Genomic DNA, 19617 nt, shown 5'->3' with positions numbered 1-19617 from the left:
CGTCTAGCGTCGCCACGGTAACACTTTTGAAAGAGAAAAGTAATGCGTGTAGTCGCAGGATGTAGACGCACATTTTGATGTATAACACACCTGGGGGCACGATACGGTTCGGGCTGAATTAACTCTCGAATGAATGGCATATATTGCTCCAAAATTACGCAATTAATTCAGAATGTTCAAAATGGCCGACTTCCTGTTCGGTTTCGGCTATGGCGCTAAGAGACTTTTCTTTTAGTTGCAACATGATACAGGTGTGTACCGATTTTCGTTCATGTACGTTAAACCGTATTATGGGGCTTGAGGCACAAAGTTTTTTCTGTCGAACCAATCAGATGAAGGGTGGGCGCGCTTTTTGGCGTCTAGCGTCGCCACGGTAACGCTTTTGAAAGAGAAAAGTAATGCGTGTTGTCGCAGGATGGAGACGCACATTTTGATGTATAACACACTTGGGGGCACGTTACGGTTCGGGCTGAATTAACTTTCGAAGGAATGGCATAAATTTCGCCAAAATGACACGACTAATTCAAAATGGCCGACATCCTGTTCGGTTTCGGCCATGGCTCCAAGAGACTTTTCTTTAAGCTGTGCCATGATACAGGTGTGTAGCGATTTTCGTGCATGTACGTCAAACCGTATTGTGGGGCTTGAGGCACAAAGTTTTCCGGGGGGCGCTGTTAAGCCATTTTGCCACGCCCATTAATGCAAACCATGAAATATCAAATTTATCGCCAGGCCTGACTTGCATGCCAAATTTGGTGCCTTTTGGGGAACTATCAAATATGGACCAATCAGATGAAGGGGGGGTGCGCTTGTTGGCGTCTAGCGTCGCCACGGTAACACTTTCGAAAGAGAAAACTAATGCGTGTAGTCGCAGGATGGAGACACATATTTTGATGTATAACACATCTGGGTTCACGATACGGTTCGGGCTGAATTACCTCTCGAAGGAATGGCTCATATTGCTCCAAAATTACGCGATTAATTCAGAATGTTCAAAATGGCCGACTTCCTGTTCGGTTTCGGCCATGGCGCCAAGAGACTTTTCTTTAAGTTGCGACATGATACAGGTGTGTACCGATTTTCGTTCATGTACGTCAAAGCGTATTATGGGGCTTGAGGCGCAAAGTTTTTTCTGTCTGAACCAATCAGATGAAGGGTGGGCGCGCTTTTTGGCGTCTAGCGTCGCCACGGTAACGCTTTTGAAAGAGAAAAGTAATGCGTGTTGTCGCAGGATGGAGACGCACATTTTGATGTATAACACACCTGGGTGCACGTTACGGTTCGGGCTGAATTAACTGCCGAAGGAATGGCATAAATTGCGCCAAAGTGACACGATTAATTCAAAATGGCTGACTTCCTGTTCGGTTTCGGCCATGTCGCCAAGAGACTTTTCTTTAAGTTGTGTACTGATACAGGTGTGTAGCGATTTTCGTGCATGTACGTCAAACCGTATTGTGGGGCTTGAGTCACAAAGTTTTCTGGGGGGCGCTGTTGAGCCATTTTGCCACGACCATTAATGCAAACCATTAAATATCAAATTTTTCGCCAGGCCTGACTTGTATGCAAAATTTGGTGACTTTTTGGGGACGTTTAGGGGGGCAAAAAGGCCTTCCTTTTGTCAGAAGAAAAAGAAAAAGAAAAAGAAAAAAAAAAATTCCTACAGATACAATAGGGCCTTCGCACTGAAGGTGCTCGGGCCCTAATAATAATAATAATAACGCGAAGAATTCCTACAGATACAATAGGGCCTTCGCACTGAAGGTGCTCGGGCCCTAATTAAAGCTGCAAGCAGCAATGAACGGGCCCTCGCACTCACGGCCACTGCCCCCCATAAGTATCAGAAATGACACCACCCACGACTTCCTATGTCAAACCATTCAAAAGTTATAGCAGAAAAAAGGGACAACCAATCAGAAGAAGGGGCGGGGCTAATTAAGGCCAACGAAGCTTAAGGACTCATTACAGAGTCCCATGACACCACCCACGACTTCCTATGTCAAACCATTCAAAAGTTATAGCAGAAAAAAGGGACAACCAATCAGAAGAAGGGGCGGGGCTAATTTAAGCCAATGAAGGTCAAGGGCTCCATAAAGAATCTGATGACACCACCCACGACTCTCTATGTCAAACCATTCCAAAGTTATAGCAGAAAATCGGGACAACCAATCAGAAGAAGGGGCAGGGCTAATTAAGGCCAACGAAGCTTAAGGACTCATTACAGAATCCCATGACACCACCCACAACTTCCTATGTCAAACCATTCAAAAGTTATAGCAGAAAAAAGGGACAACCAATCAGAAGAAGGGGCGGGGCTAATTAAGGCCAACGAAGCGTAAGGACTCATTACAGAGTCCCATGACACCACCCACAACTCTCTATGTCAAACCATTCAAAAGTTATGGCAGAGAAAAGTATTATAGGGGGCGCTGTTGAGCCGTTAGGCCACGCCCATTAATGCAAACCATGAAATATCAAATGTATCGCCAAGTCTGGCTTACATGCAAAATTTGGTGACTTTTGGAGAACTATCAAATATGGACCAATCACATGAAGGGGGGGTGCGCTTGTTGGCGTCTAGCGTCGCCACGGTAACACTTTTGAAAGAGAAAAGTAATGCGTGTAGTCGCAGGATGGAGACGCACATTTTGATGTATAACACATCTGGGTTCACGATACGGTTCGGGCTGAATTAACTCTCGAAGGAATGGCATATATTGCTCCAAAATTACGCAATTAATTCAGAATGTTCAAAATGGCCGACTTCCTGTTCGGTTTCGGCCATGGCGCCAAGAGACTTTTCTTTTAGTTGCGACATGATACAGGTGTGTACCGATTTTCGTTCATGTACGTCAAACCGTATTCTGGGGCTTGAGGCGCAAAGTTTTTTCTGTCGAACCAATCAGATGAAGGGTGGGCGCGCTTTTTGGCGTCTAGCGTCGCCACGGTAACGCTTTTGAAAGAGAAAAGTAATGCGTGTTGTCGCAGGATGGAGACGCACATTTTGATGTATAACACACTTGGGGACACGTTACGGTTCGGGCTGAATTAACTTTCGAAGGAATGGCATAAATTTCGCCAAAATGACATGACTAATTCAAAATGGCCGACATCCTGTTCGGTTTCGGGCATGACCCCAAGAGACTTTTGTTTAAGTTGTCCCATGATACAGGTGTGTACCGATTTTCGTGCATGTACGTCAAACCGTATCGTGGGGCTTGAGGCACAAAGTTTTCAAGGGGGCGCTGTTGAGCCATTTTGCCACGCCCATTAATGCAAACCTTTAAATATCAAATTTTTCGCCAGGCCTGACTAGGGTGCAAAATTTGGTGACTTTTTGGGCATGTTAAGGGGGGCAAAAAGGCCTTCACTTTGTCAGGAAAATAATAATAATAATTAAAGCTGCAAGCAGCGATGAACGGGCCCTCGCACTCACGGCCACCGCCCCCCATAAGCATATCAGAAAAGACACCACCCACAACTTCCTATGTCAAACCATTCAAAAGTTATAGCAGAAAAAAGGGACAACCAATCAGAAGAAGGGGCGGGGCTAATTCAGGCCAATGAAGGTCAAGGACTCCATACAGAATCTGATGACACCACCCACGACTCTCTATGTCAAACCATTCCAAAGTTATAGCAGAAAATCGGGACAACCAATCAGAAGAAGGGGCGGGGCTAATTAAGGCCAACGAAGCTTAAGACTCATTACAGAGTCCCATGACACCACCCACGACTTCCTATGTCAAACCATTCAAAAGTTATAGCAGAAAAAAGGGACAACCAATCAGAAGAAGGGGCGGGGCTAATTCAGGCCAATGAAGGTCAAGGACTCCATAAAGAATCTGATGACCCCACCCACGACTCCCTATGTCAAACCATTCCAAAGTTATAGCAGAAAATCGGGACAACCAATCAGAAGAAGGGGCGGGGCTAATTAAAGCCAACTAAGCTTAAGGACTCATTACAGAGTCCCATGACACCACCCACGACTCTCTATGTTAAACCATTCCAAAGTTATAGCAGAAAATCGGGACAACCAATCAGAAGAAGGGGCGGGGCTAATTAAGGCCAACGAAGCTTAAGGACTCATTACAGAGTCCCATGACACCACCCACAACTTCCTATGTCAAACCATTCAAAAGTTATGGCAGATAAAAGTATTCTAGGGGGCGCTGTTGAGCCGTTAGGCCACGCCCATTAATGCAAACCATGAAATATCAAATGTATCGCCAAGTCTGACTTGCATGCAAAATTTGGTGACTTTTGGAGAACCTATCAAATATGGACCAATCACATGAAGGGGGGGCGCGCCTTTTGGCGTCTAGCGTCGCCACGGTAACACTTTTGAAAGAGAAAAGTAATGCGTGTAGTCGCACGATGTAGACGCACATTTTGATGTATAACACACCTGGGGGCACGTTACGGTTCGGGCTGAATTAACTGCCGAAGGAATGGCATAAATTTCGCCAAAATGACACAATTTATTCAAAATGGCCGACATCCTGTTCGGTTTCGGCCATGGCTCCAAGAGACTTTTCTTTAAGTTGTGCCATGATACAGGTGTGTAGCGATTTTCGTGCATGTACGTCAAACCGTATTGTGGGGCTTGAGGCACAAAGTTTTCCGGGGGGCGCTGTTGAGCCATTTTGCCATGCCCATTAATGCAAACCATGAAATATCAAATTTATCGCCAGGCCTGGCTTGCATGCCAAATTTGGTGCCTTTTGGGGAACTATCAAATATGGACCAATCAGATGAAGGGGGGGTGCGCTTGTTGGCGTCTAGCGTCGCCACGGTAACACTTTTCAAAGAGAAAAGTAATGCGTGTAGTCGCAGGATGGAGACGCACATTTTGATGTATAACACATCTGGGTTCACGATACGGTTCGGGCTGAATTAATTCTCGAAGGAATGGCATATATTGCTCCAAAATTACGCGATTAATTCAGAATGTTCAAAATGGCCGACTTCCTGTTCGGTTTCGGCCATGGCGCCAAGAGACTTTTCTTTTAGTTGCGACATGATACAGGAGTGTACCAATTTTCGTTCATGTACGTCAAACCGTATTATGGGGCTTGAGGCGCAAAGTTTTTTCTGTCTGAACCAACCAGATGAAGGGTGGGCGCGCTTTTTGGCGTCTAGCGTCGCCACGGTAACGCTTTTGAAAGAGAAAAGTAATGCGTGTGGTCGCAGGAGGGAGACGCACATTTTGATGTATAACACACCTGGGTGCACGTTACGGTTCGGGCTGAATTAACTGCCGAAGGAATGGCATAAATTGCGCCAAAGTGACACGATTAATTCAAAATGGCCGACTTCCTGTTCGGTTTCGGGCATGACGGCAAGAGACTTTTCTTTAAGTTGTCCCATGATACAGGTGCGTACCGATGTTCGTGCATGTACGTCAAACCGTATCGTGGGGCTTGAGGCACAAAGTTTTCAAGGGGGCGCTGTTGAGCCATTTTGCCACGCCCATTAATGCAAACCATTAAATATCAAATTTTTCGCCAGGCCTGACTTGGGTGCAAAATTTGGTGACTTTTTGGGCATGTTAAGGGGGGCAAAAAGGCCATCACTTTGTCAGAAGAAAAATAATAATAATATTAATAATAAAAATTCCTGCAAATACAATAGGGCCTTCGCACTGCAAGTGCTCGGGCCCTAATTAAAGCTGCAAGCAGCGATGAACGGGCCCTTGCACTCATGGCCACCGTCCCCCATAAGCATATCAGAAATGACACCACTCATGACTTCCTATGTCAAACCATTCAAAGGTTATGGCAGAAAAAAGGGACAACCAATCAGAAGAAGGGGCGGGGCTAATTTTCACCAATTATGGTCAAGGACTCAATACCGAGTCCGATGACACCACCCACAACTCTTTATTTCAAACCATTCAAAAGTTATCGCAGAGAAAAGTTTTCAAGGGGGGCTGTTGAGCCATTAGGCCACGCCCATTAATGCAAAGCAAGAAATATCAAATTTATCGCCAGGCCTGGCTTGCGTGCAAAATTTGGTGACTTTTTGGGAACATTTAGGGGGGCAAAAAGGACCTCCTTTTGTCAGAAGAAAGAAAGAAAAAATTCCTACAGATACAATAGGGCCTTCGCACTGTCAGTGCTCGGGCCCTAATAATAATAATAAATGTAAGCGGAGCTTTCGTTAGGCGCGTGCATGCAGGTGCATGCTGGCCTTCTGTAACATTTACATAGAAGTTGCCACCACTTGGCCAGTAGCGGCTTTTACATGCCGGTACTGGCCCGAGCAAGACAGAATAATCCTGCAAACGCACATCCTTAAGTGCACGAAAGGGCTCAATGTTGTGTGCGTGTAACGGGAGGTAATGTTATGTGACGTTACCAGTCGTGCTGAAGTGCACCAGGAAGGTTTGAGCAGTGAAAGATTAGATTAGATCAGATTGTCCTTTATTTCTCCCTCAATGGGGAAATTCGCTGAAACTAGACACATTCAGCTGTATGTGCTGGATCGTACAGCAGATAAAAGTTCAGCGACTCCTCCAGCTGGAAGTGTCCAGTCTTCGTCAACCGGACCATAATAAGCACCTGATTTCATCTTCTTGAAAAGTATGAACTTTTCTTATTTCTGTATCTTCTGTAAGTTATTTGGAGCAGGTGAAGAAGGATAATGATGTGTGGTGCAGACAGTAGTCCTGTGAAGGGCCACAGGGTCACAGGGCCGATACAGGCCAACAGGGGGGGGATGATCTGCAGACAGACGCTAGAACGTGAGGGCTTATCACCTCATTGTTGCTCTCCTGCTGATCTGCAGGGATTACCTGCATCTTCAATGATACAGTGGCCTATAAAACAGGGAATGTCCTAACTATCCTCCCCTCTGGGTCCTCGGCTGGTGGATCAAACTGGCTGAACTGACTAAAACAGAAGCAAAAAAGGTACAAGCTTAAGAGGTCAAATCAAGGTTAACCACAACAACGTTGGATTTTCATCCCGTTTTCTGTTTAACCTTCATTTTTCTGTACATAATGAAACCAAACCCTCAACAGCTGAGCAGTCAAAAGGAGATGAGGATGTATTGTACATTTCGTCTTTATATTCAAACAAAGGTGGATGATTCACGTAAACTTGAGCATTAATTAGCACCATATTAACATCAATTAATTGCGTCACCTACTTGATGTTTGGTTGTGTTTGCAAAGTTACTTTTAATTATTGGCAATGTCTGCCAGCGACCAGAGGTCATGTAGTCGGAGGACGGAGCAGATGTCTTGAAGCCTCCAGTTCAGGATTGGAGGAGTTTCCATATTTAGACAAAAGCCAGGAGCTAAACCTGGAAACATGACTTCAGAAAATAGTCTGGTGCCTGTTTAATTATGTTTTTCTTTCAGAAGGAGCTCACATGCCCTGATCAGGACTGGATCTAGCTGAGGACACCGCCATGACAGAAGAACGTAACAGCTTAGTAATTCATAAAGGAAGCTGATGCTTTTTGAATGGGAGTCTTAAGGAAGCACAGATGCTTGGAAGACGTGGTCCGGTGGCCGGCAGGGGTCCTGCTGAAGCTGAAGTTAGACACATCCCTGTGTCGGCGCGGTCAGTAGCATTGGTTATCTTACAGTTCCAGTTCCCTTAAATCTCCCTTCAAACAGCCAGCACAGACCCTGTATTTATAATTATTCAAAATCAGACACTACGTAATCAATTTCCCTACGGGGATGAATAAGGTGATTTTGAATTTGAATTGAATAGTGTTGAAATGAATTTGTTCGGCTCCAACAGCCTGAATAGAAACAGTCCACTATTCTGCCTACTTGAGAAAAGCTTTTCAATTGGATTCAAAGAGAGAATACCTGCACAAACTATCAGTCATCACTAGTTTTATTCAGTTCGGGGAATTTAAAACTTATAATATCCCCACTTACTAGCAGAGCTGGGTAGTAACGAGTTACATTTACTCCATTACATTTACTTGAGTAAGTTTTGGGAAATTTTGTACTTTTAGAAGTAGTTTTGAATCTCTATACTTTTTACTTTTACTTGAGTAGATTTGTGAAGAAGAAACTGTTCCTCTTACTCCGCTACATTAGGCTACATTGAGCTCTTTTCTTTTATCCCTTTTATCCGCATACGCGTACTCATGACATCACTGGGTGATTCTTTGGGAAAAATGTTTGTTTTTGCATGTTTTGTCACATTTACACAGACTCAAACACACACAGAGTTTCTATGAGTTCATGGGCTTGTTCTAGTTCTGCTGGTTAAAAAAGAAAAGTACAAAGGCTTGACATTTTGTGCTACTTGTGCTTAATTTATTTTTTTATTCTGTTTTATTATTAAAGTACTTTAATTTACTTTAAGATTATTTTGATTTAAGCTATTTATTTATTTTTTATTTATTTTAATTTATTTTATTATTTTATTGATTTAATTTGGCTGAAGATGATTATTTTGTACTTTTGTCTGTTTGAATGGTTGTGTTAAAAAGATAAATCAGACGTTACTCAACAGTTACTCAGTACTTGTAGTTTTTTCACCAACTACTTTTTTACTTTTACTCAAGTAATTATTTGGATGACTACTTTTTACTTCTACTTGAGTCATATTATTCTGAAGTAACAGTACTTTTACTTGAGTACAATTTTTGGCTCCTCTACCCACGTCTGCTTACTAGTGAGACAACTTATTTTCCATCATGTATAAGGACATAGCTGTAATTGCTATGTCTGACCACAGAGGGCGCTGTTGTCAATACACAGAAAACGCTGCATCTGGACGATTCTTTAAAGCCGAAATGACTACATGAAACTTGATTTTGTGCAACATATACTGCATCTGCTTTGTATGAGACACCATGGGGCAAATGCACCTCCCTCCCACACTCACCCCTGCCCACAAACCTCTGCCAGGCACGACATGAACATTTATTGCATGTGACTGTGGGAACGCACAGGTAAAAATGCAAATGTTCAGGTACGGGAGTAGAAATAGAAAAGATCACAAATATGTCATCATGTGTGGCAGTTCCTTCAAAAACAACCCGTATAAAAGCAGGAATGATTTCTATGAACGCGCGCTGATCTGCCAGCTGGATGGTGGTTACGTAAGGAAACGTCTGAGTAAATGTTCAGGTCTAAGGAACGCATTATGTCAATAAGGGCCCTGTCAAGTATGAAATTACAAAATTGTGTTTGTGTGCCCTACCTGCAACACGCAGTTTTAAACTAATGACTGGAGCTATGAAAATAGCTGCAAAACTTCACTGGGTCAGGCCTGACACACATATTTGACCAAATGGGCTGTAATGGGTTGATGTGTAGAAGTGAAGATGTTTATTGTTCTCATATGCTAAACTCTCTTCCCTGCAGTTCATTACAGTCTTTGAGAGATGTCCAATGTGTGTTTTATATCACCGTAGCCGAACTTCCTGCACAAACAAAAGAGAACACTTGATTCTCTTTGGTAAAAACCAAAACAGTAATTGATGTGATAAGAAACAGACCAGCAGGAAGGTCACGAACAAGTGAAGTAACGAGAAGCTTGTGGGGTCTGAGTTTGCAGAAAGCAGGCCGGTTATTTTCTTGTGTATTTTTGTGTGTGCTCAGGTCAGGATGTGTGCAGGTTTTTACATCCCTTAGCAACGCAGAGTCTGATGACACTGTTCACTCAGACGTGTGTTCTCTCTGGACGGGGATGAGAGTGGAAACGGAGGACGAGAGGGAGCTGGATGGAGGGATGGATGGATGGATGGATGGATGGATGGAAGAATGGATGGATGGATGGATGGTTGGATGGATGGATGGATGGAGGGATGGATGGTTGGATGGATGGATGGATGGATGGATGGATGGAGGAATGGATGGATGGATGGATGGATGGATGGATGGATGGATGGATGGATGGTTGGATGGATGGATGGATGGATGGATGGATGGATGGATGGATGATGGATGCATGGATGGATGGATGGATGGATGCATGGAAGAATGGATGGATGGATGGATGGATGGAAGATGGATGGATGCATGGATGGATGGATGCATGGATGGATGGATGCATGGAAGAATGGATGGATGGATGGATGGATGGAAGATGGATGGAGGGATGGATGGATGGATGGATGGATGGATGCATGGATGGATGGATGGAAGATGGATGTAGGAATGGAGGGATGGGTGGATGCATGGATGGATGGATGGATGGATGATGGATGGATGCATGGATGGATGGATGGATGCATGGATGGATGAATGGATGGATGGATGGATGGATGGAGGAATGGATGGATGAGGGATGGATGGATGGATGGATGGATGGATGGATGGATGGATGGATGGATGGATGGATGGATGGATGGATGGATGGATTGATGGATCAATTAAATATTCTTCTTTAAGACTGAGCTTAAAACCTTCCCCTTTCCTGAAGTTTCTACCTAGATGACTCCGGTGACCTTGACCCGTCCTTGAGTCGTGCTGACGGAGGCCTGGACTGCTAGGGAACCTCCCATGATGCACTGGGATCTTTCTCCACTCTGGTGTTTCTCCTCCTCGTGGGCGTAAATGTCATAATAATTGAAATGAAGATGACTGGATGGATGTTTTTCTCATAAAGAAGGAGGTGTAACTCCCTTCTGCTCTCAGCCTGAAGCCCTCTGACTGAGCCTGCCCTTCGCTGTCCGTCCGTCCCTCCGTCCCTCCCTGGTCCGTCAGTCTCTCCCCGTCCTGAACGCGCCAGAACAAAGCTTCATTAGTGTACCTGTCTGGTTGTCTGCTCCCTCTGATGTTCACGGATTACGGCTCATTAAAAACACTCCCTCTCCTCCATATCGCCCGCTGTGCCTTTCAGCTCCCACTCCTCTGCTTTTCATCATCTCTTTTTTTCTTACTTACTTCAAAAATAACACAAAGAGAGAGAAAAAACAAAACACAATTCAGTTTCCCCTGTTTTTCTGAATCCCATCCCATTTCCCTCTTTTCTCTATTTGCGTCTCGTCTTCCTCGGCAGCGTCGGTCCCCTGCCCGGCCCCGGTGTCTGCTGCAGAACGGGGCCCGGCGTTGCTGTTGTATAATGTTATTTACATTTCTCTGCGGTAATTGGGCCGATAGGGGAACGGCCGCGATCCCACAGTCGATTAAGAAGAATGAGCAGGAGGAGGAGGAGGAGGAGCGTGGAGGGAGGGAGGCTGTAGGTAGGACATAGGTCACCCAAAGTACAAAGACTCTTTTAAGTCGAGTGATGTCATCGGGCAAAAAATGGCTCCTTCAAAGGAGTGGGCCGATTTAAAAACATGCTCATGTTTCACGTAACGCACCAATATATGCACGGATTGGCATCAATCAACACAATCTTCTTTAATTACATTGATAAAAGACTAAAATAAGAATATGCCAGAGCTTTTTTAGTGTTTATTTGATGGTGAACTTGAAAGCTGTGTTTCCTAGGCCTCAGAAAAGTAGCAAACTTACACGCAAACAGCTCGGAAGACTCCAGCGCCCTGCAGCCATCCAGCAGCGCCGGTGTGTGCAGAAACATGTCCAAACACAGGAGGGTGCGCTGCACATGCAGGATGAAGGCCTGCAGGTACCAACTTTAAAGGTGCCCCTTTCCAAAACAATGAACTCCTCTGTACACCGGAATCATCTGGAGGCAAACGGGAGGTGGTGTATCCGACATCTTGGAAGGAAGACAGCTGCGGACGAGACCAAACTGGAAATGTTTGGTCGCAATCCAGAGAGTGTTGGGAGGACACCAAAACCGGCTCGTCAGCTCGTGCCAACAGTCGAGCACAGAGGGGGACGCCTCATTTTCTGGGACTTCTTCCAGCCAAACCAAAAGACTAGTGTAGTGGCTACAGAGGTGGGCTTTGGTCTGGAGGAGCTAGGTTCAAGCCCTGGAAGGTAACCAAGATGAACCCCTGAGCAAGGCCCTTAACCCTGATTGCTCCTCTGTGTTTGTTCTCTCAGATGTAAGTCGCTTTGGCTAAATGACAATAGTAGAAAGACCAGAGATCAATGAACTCTGTGTATTTTACTTATGGGACTACTTAGGTAGTCCACTAATCTATCGATTATTGTTTCGCCTCATCGTAGCGCTGCTAAGAAATCACAGCTGTTTAAAAGTTTTGCCTTCTGGGAATACGTATACCGGGAGGCAGAACTTTCGATTCCTGGTTGGCGGCACCCGGAGGAGGAATCTCCCTTCCGGGGAACACACCTGGCTCGGGGTTCCCCCTCAGCCAGCTCCTCGTATCCTGAGTTCCCCGTCAAGTCAAGGTCCCCCAACAAGTCAAGGTCCCCCGCCAAGTCAAGGTCCCCTGCCAAGTCAGAGTTCAAGCCCCAAGCAAAGTCGCCCAAGCCCCACGCCAAGGCCCAAGCCTAGGCCTCGTGGACGACCCCCCGGAGCTGTCTCGCCGGTCTGCCCGGTCCCGAGGACGGCCCCCGGAACTTTGGCCGTGTGTTGGCCTGGGCCCTCCACCAGGCCCCCTCCACCCGCCCTGGGTGATCTGTCCATGGGGACATCTGGGATCTATCCCTTGAGGGGCGGGTTATGTCAGTGGTTGACATTTCCCCTCAGTTTGTGTTTCTGTTCTGCCCCGCCTGTCTTCCATCTGCCCTGATTGTTCACACCTGTGTCTCGTTACCCCCTTGTGTATATCTGGTCTTGTCTTTCCCTTGCTCCTTGTCGTTCCGTACTGTTTTCTCCCTCCGTGTTTCCATGTGTTTAGTTTTTTGATCCTGCTAAGCAGCGCTTTGGTTTTTGGTTTCTGTGAAATAAACCCTGTTTTTTTGGAACTCCTGCCTCTCGCTCTCCTGCATCTGGGTCCTAAACAACCCCATCCGTGACAGCGATAGTTTGCCTGATTCAAGATGTCAGCCTGGCCTAAATGTTGTGGTGAGCTGAGTGAGCTGAAGCAACACCTCAAAGAAGAGCAGGACCGGGCTCCTCCGGTCTCAAGTGAGGGACCAATCATCGTTACTTCACGTTAAAGGAGATTATGCAAGCTGCTGAATCATCGTGGGTACAAACGATGGTACAAACGATGAAAACTAAGGTTTAGTTTACAACTTGTATCAACTCTAAGAGAGTGACATGTCTACTGTTGTCTGTGTTGGTGCACATGTTGTGTTGCACACACATTTACAGTATCACCACAGGAAAGCCACACGAGTCTAAGTCATCTCAAACATTGTTACTTCACGTTAAAGGAGATTCTGCAAGCTACTGAATCATTGTGGGTACAAATGTCTCACCCACACAAACACTTCTAGGTGTTATGTCCGTGTGTGTGTGTATTTGTGTGCTTTTAATCAGCCTCTGGGCTGCTATATGCCTGGTGGGGGGGGGCTGACTGACCTCCGTGTTACATAAGAGTCAGGGCGTGACGCAGCTGCAGGCTCTTTGTTCCTTACTGTATATACAGTACGTATAGACGGGGTTGTTTACCGCACTAGCCTCCACCTCCCAGGACCATTCCAAGAAAAGTGGGGGAAGGGGGCGTGGCGTGAGGGGAAGTGGGGGGGGGGGGGGGGGCAGGTGCTGCCAGAGGGGTCACGCTACATATGGAATACACATCACGTTTGTGATAAGGATCAGAGCTGTTATATAAGAGCCACAGTCCCTTTGTTTCGTCCAAGAACAGGCCGGCAATCAGCCCTGACAGCCGGTGTGTGTGTGTGTGTGTGTGTGTGTGTGTGTGTGTGTGTGTGTGTGCATCAGGTACTCTTATGGGGAGAACTGAGAGGAACAACATGAAGCCAAAATCACAAAGTAAGCACCATATAAATAGAGCACTGCTTCCCTGCTTCACATCCATCCACCTTCCACTTGTTGACTTTAAAAAGCCTCTAAAACCTAAAGCCACGTGAGGAGAACGGACCCACAGCGAGGCCCCAGGTTACTGAGCCGTCATGTGACCGGCTCTCCACAGGTCTGATCCCCGCAGGCTGGTGGCCGTACGACAGCACTCCTGTCTGTGGGGTCGTGTTTTAACAACTGCTGCTGGTTCAACGCTGGCAGGAGTGTGAAGAGTGTGAAGAGTGTGAAACTCACAAGAGTTTCCTCACATGCTATCGCTAAGCTTTCATAATTCATTTTTATTTTAGGATTTAATTCCTTTTTCCACAGGAAAATTAAGGTTTAGTTTACAACTTGTATCAACTCTAAGAGAGTGACATATCTACTGTTGTCTGTGTTGGTGCACATGTTGTGTTGTACATGTAATTACTGCCACAAGAAAGCTTAAACTAGTAGGCTACATGAGTCTAAGTCGTCTCTAAGAGTCTCTAGAGGGTGAAATATTGCACATTACTCCAGCCTGCAATAAAACAGTCAATTCACGATACTTTCTCATCTCCTAATGTTGATAAATAATGAGACAATGTCAGTGTTGTGTACATGAGACAACAATATTGAAGAATTTATGGATTTCATGCTGTGATCAGTGATCGGCCCCCAATATTCTGATCGCCTCCCAGTCCAAGCAGACTCCCATGTGACCTCATCCGTACCCATCATCCTGCCAAACAACAAACCGCTTTGGGATTATCCTTGCTGCAGTCCCACTTCCACCTGAAACCCATCAGTTACGCCTACCTCTCACCTCACCACTGTCCTGCATGGCTCTACGCTCTGCATCTCCACACGTCCTCGTGCAACTGGTACTCCTCCCGTGGCAGGTTACTGAGTGTAATCAACGTCTATATTGGCATCTAGATGGGAGCTCAAAGATGTGCAGGATGTCCAACGGGGACCGTCCTGCAGAAGGAGACAGGTGGACTGTCAACCCACCACCCATCGTGGGGAAAGGCTCGTCTCACTGCTCTGTGGAGAGCTTTGACCCAGCATGAGACATCTCCAATAAGGAAGATCTTCTCTTAACAAACAAGCTCAACTCCAAAGACTCGTCCCGTGAGTCAGCGACCTTTCCAGCCTCAGCACCGTTGAGGTCTGACTGATAACAGTCAACACCTGTGTCTCCGTCTCAGCACCGTCAGGCTCCAGCTGCTCTGAAAACACTTCACCTCCACACTAAATGTAGCCTGTTGCTTCCATAAAAACACACACACACACACACACACACACACACACACACACACACACACACACACACATTGTACAGAACGTACATGCACATGTAAAAGCTGCAATATATTTCCTGATAGGAACATACGATAGACAAAACCCGGGCCTGGAAGGGCCGGCCGCCCCACCCACGGGTGCCCTTTGTGCCTGTCAGGCGCGGTGATGGATACCTGGTGTGAAGGTGGAGGTGACGACAGCAGGGTGAGGGTGAAGGTGGGACATCTGTCCCTGAGCGCTGGCAGGCACGTCCCTGACCACGGCTCAGGAAAATATTCCTGATCACGGAGAGGAGCGGCACACACATGAGATCAGCCCAACGGGCCCCAAAGGTACACAGATGGGCCCCGGACACTCGGGTCTCTTTACCTCAGAGGCCACAATGTTGTATAAAGGTTCTGATTGGGAGTAAAGGTCGGGCCCAGAACCACTGCTCAACGAGCCCTCAAAGGTACCGGTACCTGGGACACCATGACATCATGATATGGGGGCAGAGCCGCACAGCAGTGGCTCAGAACACCGATCTGGCCCTGAGAAGTGAAACCTGGAAGCGTCTCTCTCCAGGACCGGGTTTCTGCTGACGTGTGTCGGGGTTGGAGCCATCAGTGCTGTCAGAGATTCATGTTGGATCAGAACCATCAACCCAGTTCATCTACTGGTTATTCCCAGACCTGATGTGTGTGTCGACCTCAGAGAGGGATGTTCCAACCTCTGGTGTGGTGCTGCCCCCTGGTGGTGCCGGGGGGTGTGTGTTTATGTGTGTGTGTGTATGTGTGTATGTATATATATGTATATGTGTGTGTGTGTGTGTGTGTGTGTGTGTGTGTGTGTGTGTGTGTGTGTGTGTGTGTGTGTGTGTGTGTGTGTGTGTGTGTGTGTGTGTGTGTGTGTGTGTGTGTGTGTGTGTGTTTGTGTTTTTATGTGTGTGTTCTTTGTCTGTGGAAACAGAAAGCCCGGTTCCAAACTCAGGGCTAACCCAGAAACAGCCCTGGGACCAGTTTGGTGGAAAAGGCGTAACGGAGAACCTGGATAATTATCTGGGCCTGTGATGTCACAGTACCAGGAGAGTTTGAACCCAAGGACATTTTCAGAAACCAGCAGCTCCAACTAAAGTGTTGTGAATCAAAGATTTTGCTCAGAGTTTATGATTTTTTAAACATTTTCTTTGAATATTTTAAGTTAGTTTCAACAGCAAAACCCACTGAGGGGAAATGAGTGCAGGATGTTGGAAAAAGTGATTTCTTCCAGAGCTTTTACATCCAGTATCCACTTTCTCTTTAATCAGACATGTATCCTTGTAATTCAGTAATGTTGCAGATGTAGACTGATGTCAGAACACACCTTTGGTTCATTTTCTGATTAAAAAGACATTTTCTGAAGGCGTCACATTGACGAGCTGTAAACCATTGGTCCCGTTGTAATCAGTTCTCATCAAAGCGTCTGCTGAATCACAGTTGACTTTTATTGTACAAACAGACGCTATGTATCCTGTTAGGTCCTGACCATGGAGGGAAACTCTCTCTTTGAGCTTCTGCTCATAACTTCTGTGTTGGTCCTTAAGAGTTTGATCTTTTTCTCTGAAAGGTCTGACTTGTTTTGTAAATGGTGCATGTGCCCGAGCGTGTGCAACAGCAGCCTGAGTTCATGGTTTGGGTTTGCATACAGTAGGTTGCAAGTTCAGACTTGGTTCACATACATTACAAGTATGGTGGCATTGAGCACGCACACACACACACACACACACGCACACACACACACACACACACACACACACACACACACACACACACACACACACACACACACACACACACACACACAACCTTGGAGACGCGAGCACACAATAGTTGGATAACCATCAAGACGTTATTGTCTGCCTTGGGTCGAGGATCATCTGGCTGTGTGCCTATAGAACATGAGTGTGTGTGTGTGTGTGTGTGTGTGTGTGTGTGTGTGTGTGTGTGTGTGTGTGTGTGTGTGTGTGTGTATATGTGTGTGTGTGTGTGTGTGTGTACCTACTTTGGTCTGGAAGCAGCAGAACAGCTGGGTCAGGTACGGGTGTTTCCGGGCCAGGGCCAGGATCCTCTTCTCCGTCAGGGTGCAGTCCACGTCGTCGTCCTGCAGGATCACGTCCTTCTTCAGCACCTTGACGGCGTAGACCTCGTCCGTGCCTCTCAGCTCCGCCAGCATCACCTGGTGCCGGGACACGGAGATCAGAACCCGAGCAGCGCTCCCACCCCCAACTTCCCCAGGCGTCCCAGGGGAGCCCACCTTTCCAAAGCTGCCTTTCCCCAGAACCTTGATGAAGACGAAGTCGTGCAGGTTCATCCTCTTGGCCTCCGGAGCGCTGTGACCTTTCACATCTCCGTTCTCCTGGCCTTCCTTTCCCGCCACTCCGTGGCCGTTTCCGTCCCCTCCTCCCCTCCCGTCTCCTCCCCCGGGGGAGTTGCTGGACACCGCGGGGACGGAGGGCGAGGACGGCAGAGGCTTGGGCTTGTGCTCGTCTCCGCGGTGGTCCAGGGACAGAGCTTTGCGGAGGTTCTCCAGCTCCTTCACATCTGCAGAGAGACAGAGATGAGAAGGGCTGCCGAGGCCTCCTCCGGGGTGCTCTGCAGCTCCGGGCTTTACCTTGGTCACACGGGGAGGTGGGGGCGGACTTGGAGCGGTCGTCCTCGGGCTGAGGCGTCTCTGCTGACGGCTGCTGGGGGTCCTGAGCCTGAGGGAGCTGTTCAGACAGGCCCATCAGCATCTCCACGCACACATGTTACTGTCACAGTTAGTCTTTAAAAAACAGCAGTCAATTATAGGCCTGTGTTGAAAAAAATCTATTTTCCAAGTCTAAATCGATTCTTATATAATTCCTAAAAATCAATTTGTATGTCTAAAGATCGATTTAAAAAAAAAAATAATTTCCCCCCATCATTACATTACTTTTGGTATATGCCCAAAAAAGGAATGTTTTGTTGGACACGAGCATAACTAGTGCCATGTTTTTGCCTTTAAATATGTTTAGAGGTATGAAAACATTAAAGTTTTCAGTTAAAAAAAACAAATTCTCAAAAATGGGAAAAAATGAAACCGATTTCATCCGTCTCTGTTTCCTCCCTGGATCTGTTTGATAATTCTGACCCACATGATGTTTCTGAAAGCAGTTCTATCAGCATTCTGGGAGGTGATTGGTCCTTACAGCATCATTAGCTGCAATACTTGCTGTTTAGTCTCAATATAATACCAGTATTAATATGTTGCAGAACTACAGTCATATAATTCATGCAACAGCTGAAAAAACAGTTTTAATAACACTAACCCAAATCGATATCGGAATCGAATCGGATCGAATCAAAGCGTGATTATCGATTCTGAATCTTAAGAATCGGAATCGAATCGATTCTTGACATTTGAATCGACCCCCAGCGCTAGTAATTTAGACAGAAAAGCCAAATCTGAAAGTACGAGACTGAAAGCTGCACTGCAAAAACTCAAAATCTTACCAGGAATATTTGTCTTATTTCTAGTTAAAATGTCAAATCTTTACTCAAAAAATCTCATTACACTTAAAACAAGAGTCATTACCAGAAAAATGACTGGTTATTTGACCGTTTTCACCTGTTTCAAGTAAATTTTCACTTGAAATAAGTAGAAAAATCTGTCAGTGGAACAAGACTTTGCTTGTAATGAGAATTTTAACTGAAAATCTACTTGAAACAGGTGAAAATTGTTATTTTTTTCCAGTGATGAGTCTTTGATTTAAGTGTAATGAGATTTTTTGACTAAAAATTAGACATTTTAACTAGAAATAAGACAAATATTCTTGTTAAGATTTTGAGTTTTTGCAGTGTGAAAAAGTGTGGCTCTGCTAAGTTCTCCAGACCTTTTTCCGTCTGTGGGCGCTGTTGGAGATCTTGTCCGGCGTGACTCCCAGGTCTGAGAGGACTTTGGCGATGCCCCTGGCGTCCACGCCACAGTTGGGGGCCACGTTGCTCTCGCAGCGCCGGTGCACGTTGACTTTACACACTGCAACGTAAACACAGAGGAGAGGCGTGCTACAGGGGGAGCTCACACAGACGGCGTCCCGGAGCGTGGCTCTGCCCTACCTTTACACTGGAGGCCCTGGCGCAGCAGCCCCCACAGCAACGACCCGCAATGGTCGCAGAATGTCAGGACCTTGAAGTTGTGGATGCTGAACTTGTGCGGGACGTTGACGCTGAACCTCTGAGAGCCCACTGACTGGAAGAAGCACCAGAGGACAGTGAGACCAAGCTGCAGGAGCCCGGAGGACAGGGCTGACTGGAATAGCATCAGTGATCATTTACACCAGACCAGCTGGTGACCAATTCAATTCAATTTATATAGCGTCTATTACAACAGAAGTTGTCTCTAGGATCTTTCCAGAGACCCAGAACATGACCAATTATTATGAGCAATTATTACATAAACATTAGTGTTGTCCCGATCGATTGGCCTCCCGATCGATCCCGGGCCCGATCACGGTATTTTCAAAACATCAGTATCGGCAAAAAAAGTATCGAGATATACCTAGTTATTAATGTTTTTAATATAT

General features: G+C 46.2%; 1 protein-coding gene across 1 annotated transcript in view; it reads right to left on the bottom strand.

The window, feature by feature from the left end:
• The window catches only part of LOC133463220 (protein kinase C epsilon type-like), a 137521-nt gene that overhangs the window by 46339 nt on the left and 71565 nt on the right, over positions 1-19617 (bottom strand). Inside the window, exons 6-10 of the mRNA XM_061744621.1 lie at positions 19151-19283; positions 18928-19070; positions 17685-17781; positions 17328-17614; positions 17076-17249 (exon numbers count right to left, since the gene is read on the bottom strand). Coding sequence (XP_061600605.1) covers positions 17076-17249; positions 17328-17614; positions 17685-17781; positions 18928-19070; positions 19151-19283 — 834 coding nt within the window. The remainder of the gene's footprint in view (positions 1-17075; positions 17250-17327; positions 17615-17684; positions 17782-18927; positions 19071-19150; positions 19284-19617) is intronic.

The sequence above is a fragment of the Cololabis saira genome, chromosome 17 (genome assembly GCF_033807715.1).
Source record: "Cololabis saira isolate AMF1-May2022 chromosome 17, fColSai1.1, whole genome shotgun sequence".
NCBI lineage: Eukaryota > Metazoa > Chordata > Actinopteri > Beloniformes > Belonidae > Cololabis > Cololabis saira.
This window is presented reverse-complemented; position numbering and strand designations above follow the sequence as displayed.